This window comes from Carettochelys insculpta, chromosome 1, assembly GCF_033958435.1.
Source record: "Carettochelys insculpta isolate YL-2023 chromosome 1, ASM3395843v1, whole genome shotgun sequence".
NCBI lineage: Eukaryota > Metazoa > Chordata > Testudines > Carettochelyidae > Carettochelys > Carettochelys insculpta.
The window spans coordinates 253,199,938-253,219,471 of record NC_134137.1 but is presented as its reverse complement, the minus strand read 5'-3'; the positions used below and the strand labels follow the sequence as shown (position 1 = coordinate 253,219,471).

At 39.2% G+C, this 19,534-nt stretch overlaps 1 protein-coding gene across 7 annotated transcripts in view; it reads left to right on the top strand.

Moving 5' to 3' along the window:
* Positions 1-1,367: 1,367 nt before the first annotated feature.
* SOX5 (SRY-box transcription factor 5) overlaps positions 1,368-19,534 on the top strand; it is a 422,924-nt gene continuing 404,757 nt past the window's right edge. For 5 of the 7 annotated variants that reach the window (XM_075004821.1, XM_075004813.1, XM_075004804.1 and 2 more), the window contains exon 1: positions 2,112-2,208. In XM_075004821.1, the coding sequence (XP_074860922.1) occupies positions 2,171-2,208 (38 nt within the window). In that variant the 5' untranslated portion in view covers positions 2,112-2,170. Of the gene's footprint in view, positions 1,460-2,111; positions 2,209-19,534 lie in introns of those variants that run through there. The other 2 variants (XM_075004792.1, XM_075004831.1) reach the window with 2 other exon arrangements.

Sequence of the window (19,534 nt, the reverse complement as noted above, 5' to 3'; positions counted from 1 at the left end):
ATTCTGCGCTGTGTGTATATATGTATGTATGCCACTTTACAACATAAACTTTAAAAGACCACGTTGTTTTAAGCAATGGATTTGCATGGGAAAGACCTGCTGGTTTGTTTTTTTGTTTTGTTTTGTTTTGTTTTGGTTTTGCCTTTTAAAAAATCCTATCAGCATGAAAGGGTTTTTCATCAACATTTCAGAACATCTCGTGAGTGTGTGTTCTTGCACTTGCGTATATCTAAAAAAAAAGTAAACTTGCTGTCTCCCTGTGGCAGGGAGAGGGGGAGCCAGGGAAGGAATGGACCTAATCAAACTCCTGCAGGGTCAAAACCTTGTAGTTTTTAAAGCCCCTTAATGTTGTCCAGCTGCAAAATTTAAAAAAAAAGAAAAAGTCAACCCAAAAACAAAAAAACCCAACCAACCCTAAGTGGGAGGGGAAGCTGGAAGGAAAGGAACAGAGGTCAGAGTGTGACCATGCTTGGGTGTGTAAAAGAACAGACTGGCGGGTTTTATTTATTTATTTTTAAAGCTAGTTCAGTGCCAGCCTGGACATTGGCCGTGCAGACTATTCAGCCATTGTCTGCTCCGTTTCCAGAACAGCCTCCCCCAGTTAATCACTTGGGCTTTGAAGGGAATTTCCTCGTGGAATTCTCCACAGAAAATCTAATCAACTGACCTGCCCTCTCGACAATAGGCGGCTCCCCCCGCCCCACACTCGCCCCCCCCCCACCTTCCCTATTGGGGCGGGCTCTGTAATGTAGCCTTTTGTGCAGAATGAACCCTCCCAGTAGGAGTGGATAGCTGGGCTCGCTCTCGCTCTCCCTCTCTCTGTCCCCTCTGTGGGTAGGATGCGGAGCATTCACCCTGTCTCCCATGCGTGTGGCTGTGTGCGTGTGCGTTCCCGTCTGACCAGATGCTGCAGCGCTCTGGCCGGCCTCTGTCTCTGCATGTGTGCCTGGGTCCGGGCGTGTGTGCGCGGGCGCGCGCGCGCCTCTGTCACTTCATGTCAAAGGTCCATTACCTGATTACCTTCCTCGCCTGCCAGATTTTTATCTAGATAATTGGAACTGCTCCGAGGGCCGCGCTCCGGCAGCCCGCCGAGAGGCTCTCGCACCATACTTTGTCCACCCTGTTATCTGCGGCTGTCGGGGCAGAGGAAATGAAAGAGAGCCACAGCTAAGGGAGCCCTTTCACTCGCTCAGAGGCGGCGGAGGGGGGGGGGGTGTTTTATTTTTTAAACAAAACAAAACAAAGCAAAACAAAAAAAAAAAATCCCGGGGGCCGCCCGCGAGTCGCTTGTTGTTGTGGTGCTGCTGCGGGTGCGGGCTGCTGGGGCATGTGGCTCCCTCTCCCCCTTCCCACCCCAGGGCTCTTGGATGGAGTTTGGCGCTGAGGAAACTTTGCTTCTGTTGCCAGGCCGGTTCGCGGCACTCTGTGGCGAGCGGGAGCGAACGGTGCGACCGACAGAGTGAGTGACAAGTTGTTTACAGGTTTCCCGGAGGGGGCCTCTGCTAGATTTCAATCTGTCAAAGTTGCTTTTCTTCCCTGGGAACAATGCCTCATTGTTTTTTTGTTGTGCCCCCCCGCGCCCGAGACGGAGAGGGAGACTGAAAAAAAAAGAGGAGGGGGATGGGGAGGAATGGAAATTCTTGGACTACAAATGCCTTTGGTTACATTTTTCTGTGCCTAATCTTTTCTTCCCGGTTCCAGCTCGCAGGGAGTGGGTCACAGCTTCAGTTTAAGCAGCCGGCGCGTCTTTAAGCGCCCGTCTCCCCGCTCTGCCTCAGCGCGGGGGTTCGCTCCTGCTGTACGGGGCGGGGGGCTTTTTCTCTTACGGGCGGCAAACAAGTTGACTTTTCCCATTTCGTGGGGAGTGGAAGAGGGAGTTGAAAGGGAAGGACAGGCACCCGGAGGCTGGCTAGTGCCTGGCAGCCGCAGCATGCTGCTCCTCTGTAGGGGGAGTTTTAGAAACAGTGTCTCCTGCTAAGTGTGCTACCCCTTTAAGAGACTGGTCAAGGAGTCCTAGCTCAGAGAGGGGGGTGGGAGAGAGGGAGAGGGAGAGCCAGACAGAGAAAAAGAGAAAATCAATCGGTTTAGAAGGTTTGGACTCACTTGACAGGTTCAGTTGGAGGCGATCATAGGTGGCTGCTGTGACAAAGGGAAATTGTGCTTTTCCAGCATGCTTACTGACCCTGATTTACCTCAGGAGTTTGAAAGGTGAGTGGAGTGCTTTTGTGTGTGTGTGTGGATGTGTGTTTGTGTGTGTGTGTGTGTGTGTAAAAAAAGTAACTCTCCCTTTTTGCAGCAGTCTCTGTGTCAGTGGTGAGATGCTCCCCAAAAGAAGGCTCGCTGGAGAAGCTTTACCTTTGCAATTCAGATTACATGTCAGTTTGCTGATCATTTGCTGTTGTCGCTGTTGTCTGAACCAGACTGAAGGGATCTGTAAAGTCCTTTAAAACTGCTTCCACAGTGATGCTGTTCTGCTGGCTTTTAGATCCCTAATGGGGTTATTGCTGAATGTTATCATGATCTCTCTCTCTCTCCCATACTCCTTCTCAGAGCCACTGCACTAAAATATGAGAAGCAATATTTGATGCCCTCATTGTTAGCATCGTTCTGTCTTGAAAGAGTGATTTCTGGGGTGTTAGAGGACGTGTCTGGTTAGGGTGAAGAAAGGGATTTAACTTCTGATCTGATCCTTCCCTAAAACTTTGGAGGTGCTTCATAAAGCACATGATCTTTTGTCGATCTAACAATTTAGTCAAGTTAACTTCCAGGAGTTCAGCCTTTAAATATCCCCAAAAGGGGGAAACTCTTAATTCTAAGTTTTAGACGGCACCTTTTTTCACTGGGTGTCAAAAGCTGAATTTTGATTTGTGGCTTACTTCTCTTCCTGCTCTTGCTAAAGTAGGAACCTTGTACCTTTGTAATTAAGTTTTTTGCTATCACTTGTGAGGGTTTGCAACATCCAGACTTTAATATTTATTTCACTTAAATCTGCCTTTTCTAAACTGCATTTTCAAGCCTACTTTCATACATTAGTACACACTTCCATTGAAGATCCTAGTATCCTTCCCCTCCAGCTTATATTTTAAATATTATAAATAGGCCCTTGTTTTCCTTTAATAAAGAATTTAAACTTTTCATTTAGTAAATAAAAGAATACCAGGATGCATGTTATTTAGGCTTTTTCCCCCTTCATTTTCATGAAAGCTACCTTCTGTATAAACATTTGGTTGTATCTGACTATGCAATACAGGCTAGGTGCTAGACCAGCTGGTTAAAAATATGCTAAGTCAAGCTGTTCATCGCTCAAACTACTGAATATGATAGTAAAAGGCACAAAAAAGAAAGGAAGATGAAAACATTTAAGTGTGCAGAAAAACACACATGCCGTGAAAGGACAAGAAAGAATTCTGGGGATTAAAATGAAGAAAGATAAAAATTTAAGAATATGAAATGAAGTAGGAAATTCAGAAGAGCAAGAACTATTTTAACACTATCTCCTTTTGCAATTAAAATACTTCTTTACCAGAAAATGGCACTAGAATTATTGAACTATGTCAAAGATTTTATTTAATACAATTCATTTTCCACCTCTATATAACATGCCTGACATTTTCTATAGGTTTGTTTTATTGTGATAGATGAATAAAGATTGCTTTTGCTTATATGTATTGTAATAAGTTAGCCAGAGTACCTATCAACTATTAATGTTTATAGTGATGAACCTTGAGCTAATGTAACAATAAACAGATTTCTGTTGTATATGCAGTCAGTGGTTAAAGGTATTCCATATACTTCACCAAGGTAGATATTTGTAAGGAAACTGTTAGATTGTTCTTTGAACTTTGTGTCGAATAGAATACATATAAGTCTATAACACAGTCTTGTCATTTTCAAATGACTTTTTTTCCTTCATTTTATACCTAACTTCTTTCAATAGTAGTAGAATTCCCTTCTTCCTAATCTTTCTCAAGGCATACATTTCATTTTGTAGAGCTCAAAGATTTGCTCTTTAAAAATTCTGGTTAAATAATTAATAAATTCCTATTCTTTTGGCTCTGCAAATGATTTTAAGGACTAAAGATAAAAAGCAATATCAAAGAAACCTCACAACGTATGATTTTTATTTTTTACCATTTTTCCGCTGCAGTTAGAATTGGTAATGCAAACCAATATCTCTGTTAATCATTACCATTTGTTTACATTGCATATATGTGTTTGGCTGTCCTTACCCGGCAGAGCAGATACTGTCCATGTAGTGGTAGTATATTTGTATTTACTGAAAGATAGGCATGAGAACATACACACGCGTGCACACACACTTTGCATGCATATCCCTAGTTACATGTACCATAGGTAGGAGGCTGCTTCTTGAGCTTTTATATGTACTTTGAGTATTCATTCTCCAGACTCTGGGGTCCCACCTGTCACATCCACGTTGCCAGTTTCAGTTTTCTTACTAACATGCGCAAGCCCCTGCAAAATTGTTGTGTCAAAAATTGCAAGGAGGTAAACATTCAGCATGCAGTTTGCTGTTTAGTTCTCACAGTATATATATACACCAAAAGAGTTATTCGTCTTTTGCCCTCATCACTTCTGTAAGGAAAAATATTCATGTTTTATTGCACCCTAGGAACTATACATGTTTGAGAAACTTAAAGGCTTATCTCACCTTTGTAATAAATTGTGGGGCTAGAATGAAGGAGACTTCTCTTATTTGTCAGTGGCCATTATCACAGATATTTGTGATACACACTTGGAATGAAAATGGTCCACAGTGTCAGGCTAGCAAACAAGCATTATTTCATTAAGCAGCAGCAATAATATGCACTATGTTTTGTAAATTAGTACATACAATTTATAAATTGTTCCTTACACGTTAGGATTTTTGGTTTCTACTGCAAAGTTCCTTGCAACTCTTTATATTTATTTAGGGGGGTTCCAAAGTGTACTTGAAAGGACCATCAGAAAGTGTAGACTGGGGAGGGAGTGCTTGCAGTAAAAATGTATGAGGAATTTTATAACTGGAACCTGTCTGCTTCTTAAGGAGTAAATGACTGTTGGGATATACTTTTTGGTGCACCTGTGACACTTAGAAACCACATCAAATTATTCAAAAGAATAACCTTTTCACTTTTTTAAAGGCAGAGATGATGACACAGATTTTGCTGCAATCAGAGGGTAAATCCACAATAGAAAGTTTGATTTCCTTGAGAAATGTAGCAAGTGTAGCTAGAACCATTAGGAACAGTACTGAAATTTGCAGAATGATTGAGCTCAAAAATGCCTAGCATAAAGTTTTAATGTCTTAACACAATCTAGTAAATGGAAAACAAAGTAACCTCTTAACAATGTCTCTAGTGTATGATATTCTTAAATCAACATTAATTACTGCATATTTTCTGTAGCCTTTGAGAGGGGCTAAAGTAGGCATCAGGACACAGTGATGTCTTTTTGTAAATTCAAGGTAAAGAAGTGGTAGTATCTGTTGAAGACAGAAGGGTAAGTTAATGTTTCCTAAAGAAGAAAGGAAGACAAAAGGTGGAGAGAGGATAAAAGAGTGCTTGCTCTAGAAATTACAAGAGCAGCTAAACAGTTTGTAAAAAGGGGAGAGCTCAAGGGTGTAAAGTAAGTTTCTGCTGAAGAGAAAAAAATACTTAGTTGCTATGCTGCAAGAGTCATTTCAGACTCCCACTGAACTTATTTTGGGGTTGTACCAACACTGTCAAATGGAGAAATCATTTTCCTAAAAGGAAACTTTGTATATTTCAGAAGTGCTTTTCTGAACCAAAATTACCCTAAAAGTTGTTGCTTTGAATTACTTATGCTGAGTGTTCTCGTAAAAGAAGAAAAAGAAGAAGAAAAGAAAAGGCAGCAGAATGGTATCATATTCTGCCTGTAGAAATTAAAAGGATGTTATGCTCTTATTTAAAAAAGTTTCACATTTTACCAGTGTTGGATTGCATGTCACTTGTATTCCATCAAGTTGTTTTCAAAAATGATTTTCCTGTATGCTTGTTTAGGGGTAAGGATCTGGGAGTAGAGAAAGAATTGAACTCAAGTAGAAAGTTGTACATAACAATTTTTGCTCTGATAAATTTGGTTGTTTTACATTTCTCTGTGATAAGACTGAAGGAATAATTCATTTTCAGAAAATTCATTTACATTTTTTACTGATTTAATTTTTTGTGTGTATACTTTATGGAGAAGAAGTTGACTATAACAGATTATAGATTGTAATTAACATTTCTATAATTTACTAGTTGGTGGAATGACTGACTATACTTAGAATGCAGAACTACATATGAGAGAAGTTACAAGCAACACATCAAATTGAAGAGCTCATACTGTTGTATTTTTTGGTTCAAGAGTTTGGCATTTCCAGATTCTGGGTGGCTGGCTGCTCATGCGTATTCAAAGAGTTACTTAATGCACCCTTACCCGCACACACACCACTACCACCATGCATGTTCTGATGCTTGTCTGCATCATGTGTTCTCTTGGTACTAGTTGGTTTTATTTAGGCAGTAAGAACTTTTTTTTCCTTCTCTTGTTGTCCAGAGACCACAAAACAATAAGGATATGAAGTATTTACTATTTCTTAGGGAGTCTTAAACTAGCATCCATAGCTATATAGCACAAGAAGCATAAAATATAATGGTAGGCTGTCATATTGCTTAGCCACATTGCTGTTTGATGGAGTAGACATAAATTTCTGTGAGATAGATATTTATATAAATTATACATGCACAAATATATATTTAAGAAAAACAATGCCATTTACATGTAAAACCTCAATTTATTTCGTTTCTTTTCTTACTGTGTTTTTAAGCAATCTGTTTACAATGTTGTGTAGGGCGCATACCTATATGCAAGTCAGATATCTCTGCTGTCAGAGCTAAGATGGAAAAAACGAGCCTGACATTCTCATGACTTTTTTTTACTTATTGTTCAGTTATGATTTAAACATAATTAACAAATAAGTGGAAGAAGAAAGAAACTTGTCATGTTTTACCTATGCGCATTATAAATACGCACTGTCCATGAATACCTGACACTGTAGTCAAGTGAAAACAGGAGTTCACAGCAGTTAGTCAATAGCAGTAGTACTCCTGTGATTATTACAAGGATTTCATTTAACAAGCAGTATATTTAGATGCATAGTTTACATATATACTTGGAAATTTTTATTTGATGTGCCACTGAAACACCATGTAAACTGTTAATTTCTGAAATATAGAAAAGTTAAAATTTCATTAGACAGAAAACAAACTTCAGTTGGAGGATTAAATTAAGGAGTATGAAAATCTTTTTTCCCCCTCTACAAATTTTTAAATCAAAAAAAGATATTTTTGTTACTTTAACTTTCTGTTTAGATGATCAACTATCAGTATCATGACCATCCATATCTCATGTGAATATCTATCAGTGAGTCTTTTTCATCATTTCATAGATATACCTGATAAAGGTGTACTGAAGTGGGAGGTTATGGAGTTTTCACCCATCCTTTCATTCGGGGTTTCCAATTTTTTAAACTATGTATTCTTATATGTTATCTCCTACCTTGTACTCTACAGAGCTGCCTGTCATAGTATAAGTTTAATACATCTCACATTTCCTCTGGAGATCATGCAATACCTACTTTTAGCCAGCCGCTAGGGGGGTACTTGAGAACAGTGTGCACTACACCCTTCACTCAAGAGGCTGAGTTTGTCACCTCTGTAATGATCACAGTCTCTGTCAGTCCAAGAAGCAAGAGTCAGTAAAAGTTGCTCCCAAACCTGTATGTCATTTTGACAGTGTGAAGTTCTATACATATTCGTTGTTGAGAGAGAGACCAAATTAGAAAAGAGTTTGAAGAATTTTGGTGAGAGCTGCTTGCAGGGATCTTTGTATTTAAAAGGAATGTAAGGTGTGAATGGAGTTGTGATATAGAAAGTGGCAATTCATATAAAAAGCATATATTTCTTAGGGTTGGCAGATTAAACAAATAAAACCTGAACTGAGTTTGTGACTTAAAAAATCATCTTACATCAGTACATCAGTAAAGTTGCCTCAAGTGTGTGGGGTTTTTTGTTTTGTTTTGTTTTTTTGGTGTTCACATTTTTTGTTCTGGTCCGTTTTTGTTTTGTATTTTTTGAGAAATTTGTCAACATATACCTCTTTATTTACTTTGGTTTTTTGTATATGTGACAGTTTTGAACACCATGACCGTTTCTCACCTCGCTTGAGAAGTATAAATTCTCTATAAGGTGGTGTCATCATTTTACACCTGTAAAATGTGATAGAATTACGATAAGTAAAGAGAGGTTCAAAGCTCAGTTAAGACGTCTGCAATGAAAATTGGACCGGCCTCCCTTAAAAGTATATTATGAGGATTAATTCATCAATATTTATAGATCAGTTTGTACATAAAATTCTATATAACACTAAATTTAAATTACAAACTTCCTGCAACATTCTAGTGTCTCTCTGATAGTTCTTTTAGAAAGAAGAAATGTTCACTGATATCTATAATAATTACACTTCTGGTTGTAATGTGCTTCTGCTTTTGTGTTTTCTAAAAGTTCATGCTGATTTAATGTATTGCTTTTTTTTTTTTTAAGGAAGTGGGTGTCTGTGTGGTTAAGTGATGCTTTTTATGATAAAGATATCATAAAATGATACCCTGATACTAATTATTTTGTGTGGTTATGCTTGACTTTCTATTAAGTATTTTCTCTATTCTTCATGCCTTTGCCTGAAATCCTTTTGAGCAAAAAATTTCATAGCGAATAGATATTTGCTTTCCATGTCAAAAGAATCAGAGTTCTTTGTTTGTGGTGATGAAGTTTGCATTACCATATTAGTATGTATTTTTAGAGTACGATTCTTGCATCTGCCTAATATACTTTTTACATCTAAATCTCTTTAGAAAGTGAACTACAGAATGTAAAGGAGAACCTTTAGGATTTTTTGTCCTCATTGTTACGTTGGTGCTGAGTTCATACTTACATCAGTTTCGTGGAATTAAGATGAGTAAACTACTGTACCATAGTTCATTCATTAACTGCACAGGATTTTTCATACTGCATGATTAAAAATAATCTGGCTAATAGCAACTACGGCTATTTGCCAGTAGCCACACAATAGGTAGGGTAAGAGCAGCAGCGTAAAGAGAAGTTTCTGGCTGTAAACCAATGGCACTTTTTTGGACAATTTCTGTTTCATTGTTTGAAGGTCTTTGGCAGGTAAGTATGTTCTGAAAAGTAGCTGTGGTGAAAATATAAAGGCAAGATTTAAAAATGAGTATGTATGTATGGTGTCTCTCTCTCTCTCACTCGCTCTCTGTAATTTTGATTCGTCATGTTGCTAGGTTGCTTTATATTTCTTTCTGTTTCTTGTACCCTGGAGTAAACTTAAAAGACGGGGCTGTGACTGCATGTGATGCGACAAAATGCATCAGTGTGAAAGGCCAAAATTTAAAATAAATTAATGTCAATTTTAGGGTATTCACTGCTTCAACAGAGGGGCTGCATAATGAATGGGCACAGGTTTTAAAGTGTCCCCTCACCCTTAGAGGTGATCTGACTATGTCAGTCTTGAGGCACTTGGTGGAGTTGTTCCAGGGGAAGCTTGGATTGCAGTAGCACTGCCCACGCTTTATTTGTCCTGCGGCTATAGAGATGACTTCTGTTTTTCAGAGCTATACACATGGCAGTTTCATTACATTCGTTTAAAACAAACAAACCTGGACATATGTTTCTTTTTTTCTAAAAAACTTCTGTAAAGTTTGCACTTGTGGTGATTTTCCCCTAAATTCAGGGGCTTTGTGGGGCACAAGTATTTGTAATGGATTAGATTGAGCTGGGGAGCCTTCCAGGTTTGGCACATCAGTTACAAATTGGTTTACTTTTGATGGATTGTATTTACATGATACATGCTCATTCTTTTACTGGTGTGAAATATTAAAATCCAAACTTGGTAAACTAAATAAAACATGTTAGACTATTTAACATTATTCATCTGGTAGAGTCTCCTTTTGCAGCTGTTACATGCAACCCAGTAACTTCATTTAGTACTTCTTTAAAAAAAAATCTGAGGTTCTGGTATTGAAATTCAGAGGGAGTTTTTTTTTTTGTTTGTTTTTTTTTCCGGGTTCAGTGTTTGGTATGTCTTTCATTCTCAGGTTTTGAAGATTACTTGGCTATTTCTAAACAGTACCTTGCAAAGAGTACTGGCCACAATTGATATCAGCTACTCCCTTGTGAAGATATATATATATATATTCCCTTGTGAATATATAGATATAGATATAGATATAGATTCTAAAACTGATCTCAATCTGGCTTAATGTGGTTTGGTAGAAAACTCCTCTCCCCTGATTCTGCCTCTTAATTTCTCTTTTTTTCTCCTGTTATTTTTCTCATCTGCGTAGCTCTGTAAAGCCTTTTGCAGTGGTGGTTATGGTTACACTAGAAAATTTTGCCGACAAAATCAGTGAGACCTCCACACACAAAATGCATTTTGTTGAGAGTTTGTTGACAAAACCGAGCACTTTCGCTGTCAGCGTTCTGCCTCTCAGGCATGAGGCATAATGCTGCTGTTGCAGATTCTGTCGACAAAAAAGCTGTGTGGACTCTCTGGGGGGGCCTTCTCTCGACAGACAAGGCAGCCAGAACAACAGGCAGCCTTGTCTTCTGTGCTTCCAGGTGCCTGTTTTGTCGAGAGAACAGGCAGGTAGCTCAGACGCTCTGTTGACAGAACAGAGTGTTCTTCCGATTGGCTTTTGTGTGTGGCTGCACTGTGTCTTCAGAAGTTTTGTCAGGAAATCTGTTTCAACAGTGACTTCTGTCAACAGATTGCTGTGGTGTAACTGTAACCAAAGTGTTTTAGATAAGATACCACACAAATTAAACAGCAAAACACCACTCATATATACCCTATAAATCTCTTATTCATACTCTGCACTTGTGGTGGTGGTGGTTGTTATTTATTATTTATGTTGCAATAGTTCTCATGGATCAGAGAGCCCCGCATGGGACTGTACCTGAAATAATGTAGTTAGTTTCCAAAACTTTTACTGATGTCATTGTGTTTGCATGAGACAGCTACACAATTCAATTTAGATATAGATAAGGGATCCATGATACGGATAATGAATGAGAATTCAGCCTTAAAGTCATACTGTGGAATTCACATAGAGAACCTACATTCTGATACATTCATGAACCTGTGTACTTGCAAAAATAAAGATTTGTGTCTGTGAATGACTGTTTGGCAGGCACAAATGCATTTGTGTGCAGGTAGAGTGGCAGATACATATATATTTGTAGGTTTACTTCCTCAGCCAACAGTTACATGGGTAGTTGATCAAGTTGTATTTTCCCAGCCTTTAAAAAAAGACAGTATAGCAGGGAAGACTGATTTATTTTAAATAATTATGACTAGATCTTGTGTAGTGCCTTTCATTTTAGGAACGCAAAACATGAGTGAATTAATTCTTAAGACTTCCATGATGTTTAGCGATAAAATATCCCTGTTATCCCCAGCTTACCGATGGGCAACTGAGGAACAAAGTGGCAAAGTCGCTGGCACATCTGGGAATAGCGTCCAGCAATACTGCCTGCCAGTCCTGTGCTTTAACCTCAAAGCCACTCTTCTCCTTACGATTCAGAGAACTGCAAATTACAGATTTCTAGCAGTCAAATTACTATTCCTAAAGGTCTCATTCTAGCAAGATGAAATATAATACTTAAATTACTTAAATATGTAACACTGGGACTTTGGAATATAATTAATAGCATTAAGTCTCCAGGAATATTTACAGCTTTAGATATTCTTTTGGCTACTTTGATAGAAGGGGAAAATACATCTCGAACATCTCCAATTTTTTGCGCAAGTGTCAAAAAATAATTCCCTATCTGAAGGCAAGTTTTGAAAACTTGAATATAGGTAGCAGAACATGTGGGCCGTGTCTACACTAGCGAAAAACTTCGAAATGGCCACGCAAGTGGCCATTTCGAAGTTTACTAATGAAGCACTGACATACATATTCAGCGCCTCATTAGCATGTGGGCAGCTGCGGCACTTCGAAATTGATGCGGCTCGCCGCCGTGCAGCTCATCCAGATGGGGCTCGTTTTTGAAAGGACCCTGCCTACTTCTAAGACCCCTTATTCCTATGAGCAGATGGGAATAAGGGGACTTCGAAGTAGCCGGGGTCCTTTCGAAAAGGAGCTCCGTCTGGATGAGCTGCGCGGCGGCGAGCTGCATCAATTTCGAAGTGCCACGGCTGCCCGCATGCTAATGAGGCGCTGAATATGTATTTCAGCACTTCATTAGTAAACTTCAAAATGGCCATTTGCATGGTCATTTCAAAGTTTTTGGCTAGTGTAGCCGTAGCCGTGGTGTTTAAGCAGTACATCAGGAGTATACATGTAACTTACAGCAAAGAAAGGACTCATCTTGGAGAACAATTTGCATCTCCAGCCATAGGTACAAGAACTGTCATACATTTTGTAACCTTAGGATCAGATGGTAGAGGATTATAAGAAAAGTATTTTTTACACCTTGGGTAATTAATGTGAGGAATAGACTTTCCAAAGGCAGCAATGTAAGCAGCCACTGTGAGCAAACTAAGTTACAGACAGTATTGCATGGTGCAAAACAATATTGTATGGTACGTGGTTCTTGTCCATCCAGATATTTGACATCTGCTTTTTAGAATGTGTGACAAAAACCCAAAGTGAAGGATGTGACAGAAACTTATTAAAGGGGAGGAGTTTTTTTCTTACCATGTAAGTAGTTTTCCATAACCTCTCTTTCAATATTTTACATTTCCATTGGCAATAATTTGCAGGTGTACACTGCAAGAGAGGACTAGATCAATGAACAATAGTGGTAGATTTTACTGATATCTATGTGCTAAATATCATTCTCTCAATAGCTATGTTTGAAGACTCTGGGTACAAACTCTAGAATCTTTGGGTTAGAGCTTATAGCATCTGAATATTGTTCCTGAGTAAGTGAGCTGTCTTGGTTGAGAAGCTCTATAAGAGGGTCTCATTTCAAGGTAACTGATTATAACAAGAACAACAACACATTCTCTGGTGTTCCTGTGGGTTGAGAGCCAGGGTCCACCGATGCAAAGCTCATTGTAGGATGTGACCGATAACAGCAAAATTTTCAAATGTGGTAATTAATTTAAAGTATTTTGGTTCATTGGGCACTCAGAATCACTGATCACATCTGAAAATATAGACCTTAGTTTACCAAGCCTCTCATCACCCCTCCAAACCTGGACAGTATCATTGTACCTATTTTGGAGATGGGTAAATGAGGTGGAATGATGACTTATCAAAAATCATAGGGTGAAATCCTTGTCCCACTGAAGACGGTGGCAAAAGTACCACTGACTTCTATGAAGCCAGGCTTTCACCAGCATCATGAGATATTTCCATAGTGCCAGTCTCAAAGTGCTTTAAAAATATTCATGGGGGAGCAGAAAATTAGTGGTGGAAGAGACCTCAGGAGGTCATCTATGCCAACCCCTGGCTCAAAGCATGATCCACCCCAATTAACTCATTCTGCATGGGGCTTTGTCAAGCCTGGCCTTAAAAACCTCTAAATATGAACAGTCCACCACTTTCTTAAGTAACCTTTGCTTGTTAAGCTTCACAACAGTTGTGTGTCTCAGGTAGAAGGTGGTGATAATAGTAATAACAAGAGTGGTAATAATAATGTTATGTTTGTATTCTAACAGTGTTTAAATGCCCCCTGGTGCTAGATGCTGTGTAGGGATTAATATTTATTTGTATTATAGTGGAGCTTAGGAGCCTCACTTTCAAGCCAGAACCACACTGTTCCTGTCATGGTATTGTTGTTGTGGTTAGTAAGTTAACTGAGATCACTTGCAGGATAAATGACTTGCCCAGAGTTACACAGTCTGTGAGTGGCACACTCAAAGAACCAGTTCTTGAAGTGGTCTACTGGTCTAGTCATGAATCCAAACTCTTCCAGACCCACAAAATTGGTCTACAAGTTTTATATGTAGCCAAGGAGGTTAAATAAAATACATTATTATAGAATGAGTTTATAAAACAGGAATGACAAAGTCTTGTTATTAATGTAGGTTACCCAAACTCCTTTGACTCTGTTACTGCAAAGACTAGCTTTGGAGAGAAATCATGTTGCTGTCAATATGTTGTAATGAAAGCTTTTAGGAAAAATTATATTAAATGATATAAAAAGAAAGAAAAAAGAAAAGTTCACTAGAATACAAGAGCATTATTTTAAATAAAATTGCTTTTCGAATACACAGTCTATTGAAAGGCCATCCAAAGTAGTAATACCAATTTAAGAAGATGATCTTTTGCTTTAATTATACATCTGGGAGATATTAGCTGAACATTTTGTGGAGAACAGTGAATACCTTAGTTGCCAGTTGTCTAAAATGCTGCTAATTATTGCCTCTGTGCCAATATTTTGATGGCTAAAACCTAGGTCTGAATATGAATACAAGAATGTAGTTTAAAATACACACATGCGCACACGCACATGCACACGCACACACACACTTTTTATACAAAACAGATTTCAGCCATCTGCTTGGCACTTAGCTTCGCAACTATAGAGTCTATATGAAAGGGAGCACTGTCCAGGTTATGAATGGTATCACTTTTATTAGTACCTTAGAAAAACCATAGAGATTTTTGAAAGCTTGTATGTCCAATGGTTTTCTTCAGCTGAATAATGAAAACAACTATCTAAGCCAAAATTTTGTTCCTTCCATCATTCCTTTGGTGGCGATCTCTTTAGCCTGGCAAAAGAGGTTTTGTAAAGAAGAAAGGTTTCTTAGTTCTGAACCTCAAAATTTCCAAGTATATCAGGTCAGTCTAGACTAGTAGACCTTATAACTGGCACCCCAGATGGTTTATGATACAAAACACTGTTTGCTTAGGAATAGGTTGTATTGCAGAGTCTGTTGCCCAAGCACTACAGAGCGTGTCAAATCAACATGGAAGTTAATGGACCAAAGTCACTTCTGGATTTAACACTTTCCCATTTGAATTGAATTTACAGCTTTAAATCAGGACAGCCCTTTTTCTGTACTGGTGCAGTGAGAGAAAACAAAAGTGATGGCATAAATTATAGCAACAAGGTGGATGAAGTAACATCTTTTATTGGACCAAATTCTGTTGGTGAGCGAGAAAGGCTTTCAAATGTACACAGAGCTCTTCTTGAGGCATAAATTGTAGACATGCAGTGTAATCATGTGGACCCAGTTCATCTGTCTAAAGGTTCAGAAAGAAAGAGCACATAAAATGTTCAGTAGCAGGCTATTATTGAAACACAGAGAAAACTTCCAGCTTCCATTGTACCCAAGACTTGTGAGTTTGGCAAAGGTGACTAGACCAGATTTAACTTTTACTGGATAATCTAGAGCAAAGGGGGATGCTATAACATCATGAAAAGTCTTCAAAGTCTTCAGTCTTTTGCTAACACTTCATAATTTGCTTTGACTTTGCTGGTTTTATGCCAAATCATGTTTTTAAAAGTGTTTTTTTCTTTTCTGCTTCTAATATTTTTAATATAAGCATTAAATAATATTTTCCTTAGAAATATCCTTAAAAGAGGGGAGAGGTAAGTAAAAGAGGACTACATTGTTGACACCTTTGGACAAGGCTAAAGATTCTGCTGTATCTGGAGAGTTGCTGAATGCCGAAGTGTTGATGCTGTGTCATATCATAGTATTGCAAAATGCTCCTCTCAGTAAATGCCTCTTTCCATTACAAGCAGGGCTGAATTATTTGCTCCAAAGCTTACGTGAGAGGAAGCATAATGGCTAATTGTTGTTTACTGTTTTGTGATGTTTATGAAGGTTTTCTCTGTGGTACTATATGAATTTGGGAGAGTGATACTATTAACCACTGCATTTTAGGATAAAATAAAGGTCCAGGCTTTATGGGATAATGCGAGGAAGATAAAGCTGGATTTCTAAGGCTAAAGGTATATAGTACAGGAACTCTGAAATATTCCTATATTTTTACACCACAAATAGTGCACAGGCAACAAAAATCTTAATAATTTTCTGTGTTTGTGAGAAATAAGCCCTATCACTAGTAAAGTTACAGTGATACTAAAATCATAGGGTCTTAAAATCATAGGATTGCAGAGTTTTCTGTCTCTTTCCCTCTTCTCACCCCCAACATGCACAAGCAAATGAATGAGTACAGATCTGTGTCTGTGGGAAAAAATGTTGTCCTGTCTAGGTGAGACTCAGAAGATCACAGCTGTGGATATTAAGGAAATTCGAATGCCAGTTACATTATGATTCCATTGGAGAGAAAAAAGTTAGTTCTTCAGCCACCACAACTTCCCCCAGCAACTGAGCTGAAATTATTTAACCCTCTTATTGACAGAACAGTTCTTCAATAAAATGCATTTATTCAGGATCAGGGAATAACAGTTTACCTGCTTTTCACTGAAGTGACTGAGAAAATAAATGAGAGCTACATTTGGAGGTAGGGAGAGAGGGGTAAGTTAGAAAGCTTTTAAAAAACAAACAAACAAACTCTACTATGAATGAATTCCTAATGAAGCTTCTAGTCCAGCTCCAGTGTTCTTGGAAATTTACAGGAGAAAATCTCCTTGAATACTATGAACAATTTGGTCTGTTTCCTTTGCTTCTCCCACCTGCTGACTGCCCCCCCATTGCCCTTAGGTTGTACATTTAGATTTATTGTCCATTTGCTTTCATTAATGTCTTCTAGTCCACTGTTACTTGAATGGAGTTCCAAAGTGAGTGCTGTACAAGTTACATTTGAGAGGGCTGTTGGTAGGCGTGCGGGCGAGAGGAGCCGGGGAGGAGGAGGAGAACAAGAGAGTGTGTAGTCTGAACAGCCTGCCAGTTGTCTCCTTTTTATTAAAATGGCAACTTTCAAGCCAGATCCCTGGACTATTTAGTTTGATTTATGCTATTAAACCTTGGTAGCCTTATGCTGTTAATGAAGGAGGAATGAATACGCTGCTCTCTCTCAATTTTTTTTCTTTCCACCACTAAATTTCTAAATGCGTCACTTGCTATGTTTGGCTGAAACAAACTGCCACATTGTGTCACCCATACCATTAACTCTAACAGGCTATCTTAAGAGAAGTGTTAGAGGGGAGGACTGGCAAAGCAGGATTCACGTCTGTTGGGTGCTGCACTCTTCCTCCTGCCCCATCACCCAGCTCTGTGCTTGACTAGTTTTAGTGTTAGTAATCTGAGTTTTTATTTGTGTTAAAGACAGGAACAGAGGACTCTAAAGTCAGTGTTGAGAAGCTAATTTTCACTGTCTCTCTGTCCAGTTCTTGGATAAGGACTTGCCATAGGACTTGTAGGATCCCAGACTGCCAGAGGAGGAGATTCATCCCTTAGTTTCTCAACCCTCTAGTCATATTGCCCGACCAGCGAAGCAGTCCAGTCGCTGAGTTAGTACAGGACTTTGGGAACCTCTGGAAGCACAGAGCCCAAAGCATTCACTGGTTTTGCTTGTGCCTAAAGGAAGCCCTCTTTGGCTTCAGTTTTGAAAGCCTCTTAAATTCACATGAGTACTGAATGCCAAAGTATGTGTAGCAGGATCATTTGTATTTTCAAAGAGTCTGACCTAATATTGAACACTGTAAAGAGGAAGATAGAATGGACATACATACACATGGGAGGGAGGAGCCACACAAAACTATCTGGGACAAAATTTATCAATCAAAAACTGATACGTGCAGTCTGATGCACATCTTCTAGTGATTATTGCAAAAGCTGTTGTGTATGTAATGCACACACCGACAGGGTGTGGTTCACTGTCCCATGTAGTAACACTAACAAGAGAAAGAATGAGTCTCCTCTGCAGCCTTAGCTAAGAGCAGCTGGCTTTTAGTTCAGGCAATACAGGCTCATGCATTAAGCTCCAGAGGTCCAGATTAGAGTCTACTTGTCAGTAGTTACATGTGCTCAAGGGAATTTGGAGATACAAAATGTTGCTAGTGATGCATCTCAATTATCAATTCCTACAGACAGGTATCCCTTACCGAAGATAGAAATCGAAACCTATCCCTATGGCCAACCCTTTGCTTTGCCATAGGAGTATGAAAAACTGAAGCCAGTGCTTGGAATTACTGTAATCTGCAGTTGCAGGTCCACTGATCAGGTGAAGCTGAAATAAGGCATGCTGTACATGGCAATGCTGTTTGGCACATTGTGCAGGTGATCACTGCTGCTTTTTCTTTAAGATTGAAATAACCCAGATGGGCGATTTGAGAGGTGTGGGATTGGATGGTAACAGGCCACCTGAGATTTCACTGTGACATGGCTGGTTTAAACGTCACCCAGCACAATAGTATCCAAAAAGTTGTTACTACCTAATGGCTGTCTAATGGCTTATACGCAATGAGAGGCTGTGGTGGTCAGGTTCCTGGTGAGCAAGCGTTTGCATGATCACATCTGGCTGGATCTGATGCCCTTCTTGGCAGTCATAGCAGAGTGGCCAAGAATCTGAAGGACTGGAGAATGGATTTTGCCTTTATCTCTAGAATTAGTCCCTTTAATTAAGGGATGGGACTGTGCTGGGAAGCAATACCTACAAGGTGAATAAGCAGAGAATATGCTTGTAAGTTACTGCTTCTTTTCATGAGAACTAAATTGGTTTACAGTTACAGAGCCCCATCCAACTGCCACTGAAGCTGGTAGAGAGACTCCCAGTGATTTCAGGAAGAGGGTGGAGTGGGCCACTGAAGAAGGAAGAAAATAAAATGGAAATGTTATCATAACTGATTCTTTTTGATGCTTCTGCTGGTATCAAGGACTTCAGATAGTTGTTTTTAGATGAAATATGATTATATTCAAATGCTGCTTTTATTGGCTTTTTAGAAGGAGAAATAACCAAACTGGACATACGGAGCATTCTGAAGTGTGATCTTGTGAGTCTAAGATTATTCCAGGAGAGTAATTGTAAGCACAAGATGCTGCCCTTTGTGTACACTGTATCATGAAACACTATGGGACCACCTGATTCCAGGAAAAGACAAGACTCCATCTCCACTGAAAGCTTTCACTGATAGACAGAGGGGCATGGGATGGGGATCTGGGCATGAATTATTTGTTTTAATGATTATATTAAAATAGGAAAAATGCATCATGGTTAGTGGAATGAGAGTCAGGTATTTCATGTTCCCTGGAGGAATGGGACACAAGTAAAATTGGGGAACATGTGGAGCAGCCATGGACAACCTAGGCTAGTGACTGGGTCTCATGAGGTGCCCTCTCTCATCTCAGTGGGCTGCAAGATTGTTGTAACCAAGATGGTCTCCAAGGATAGGATAGTTTTGCTCTTTGCGTGTGCTTACTTAGAATTTGCAGGGTGTTCCGATTTAACTGTAGCAGTGTTTTGACTAGATGTAAGAGGCATGCATGGCTCTCAGTCAATGTTCTATGCAGTCAGCATGCACCTCACTTCATGTACCCTTGTTTTATGTGCATGTAATTTTAGTAATACCTCTAGGAAAAAAGTGACATGGACAGA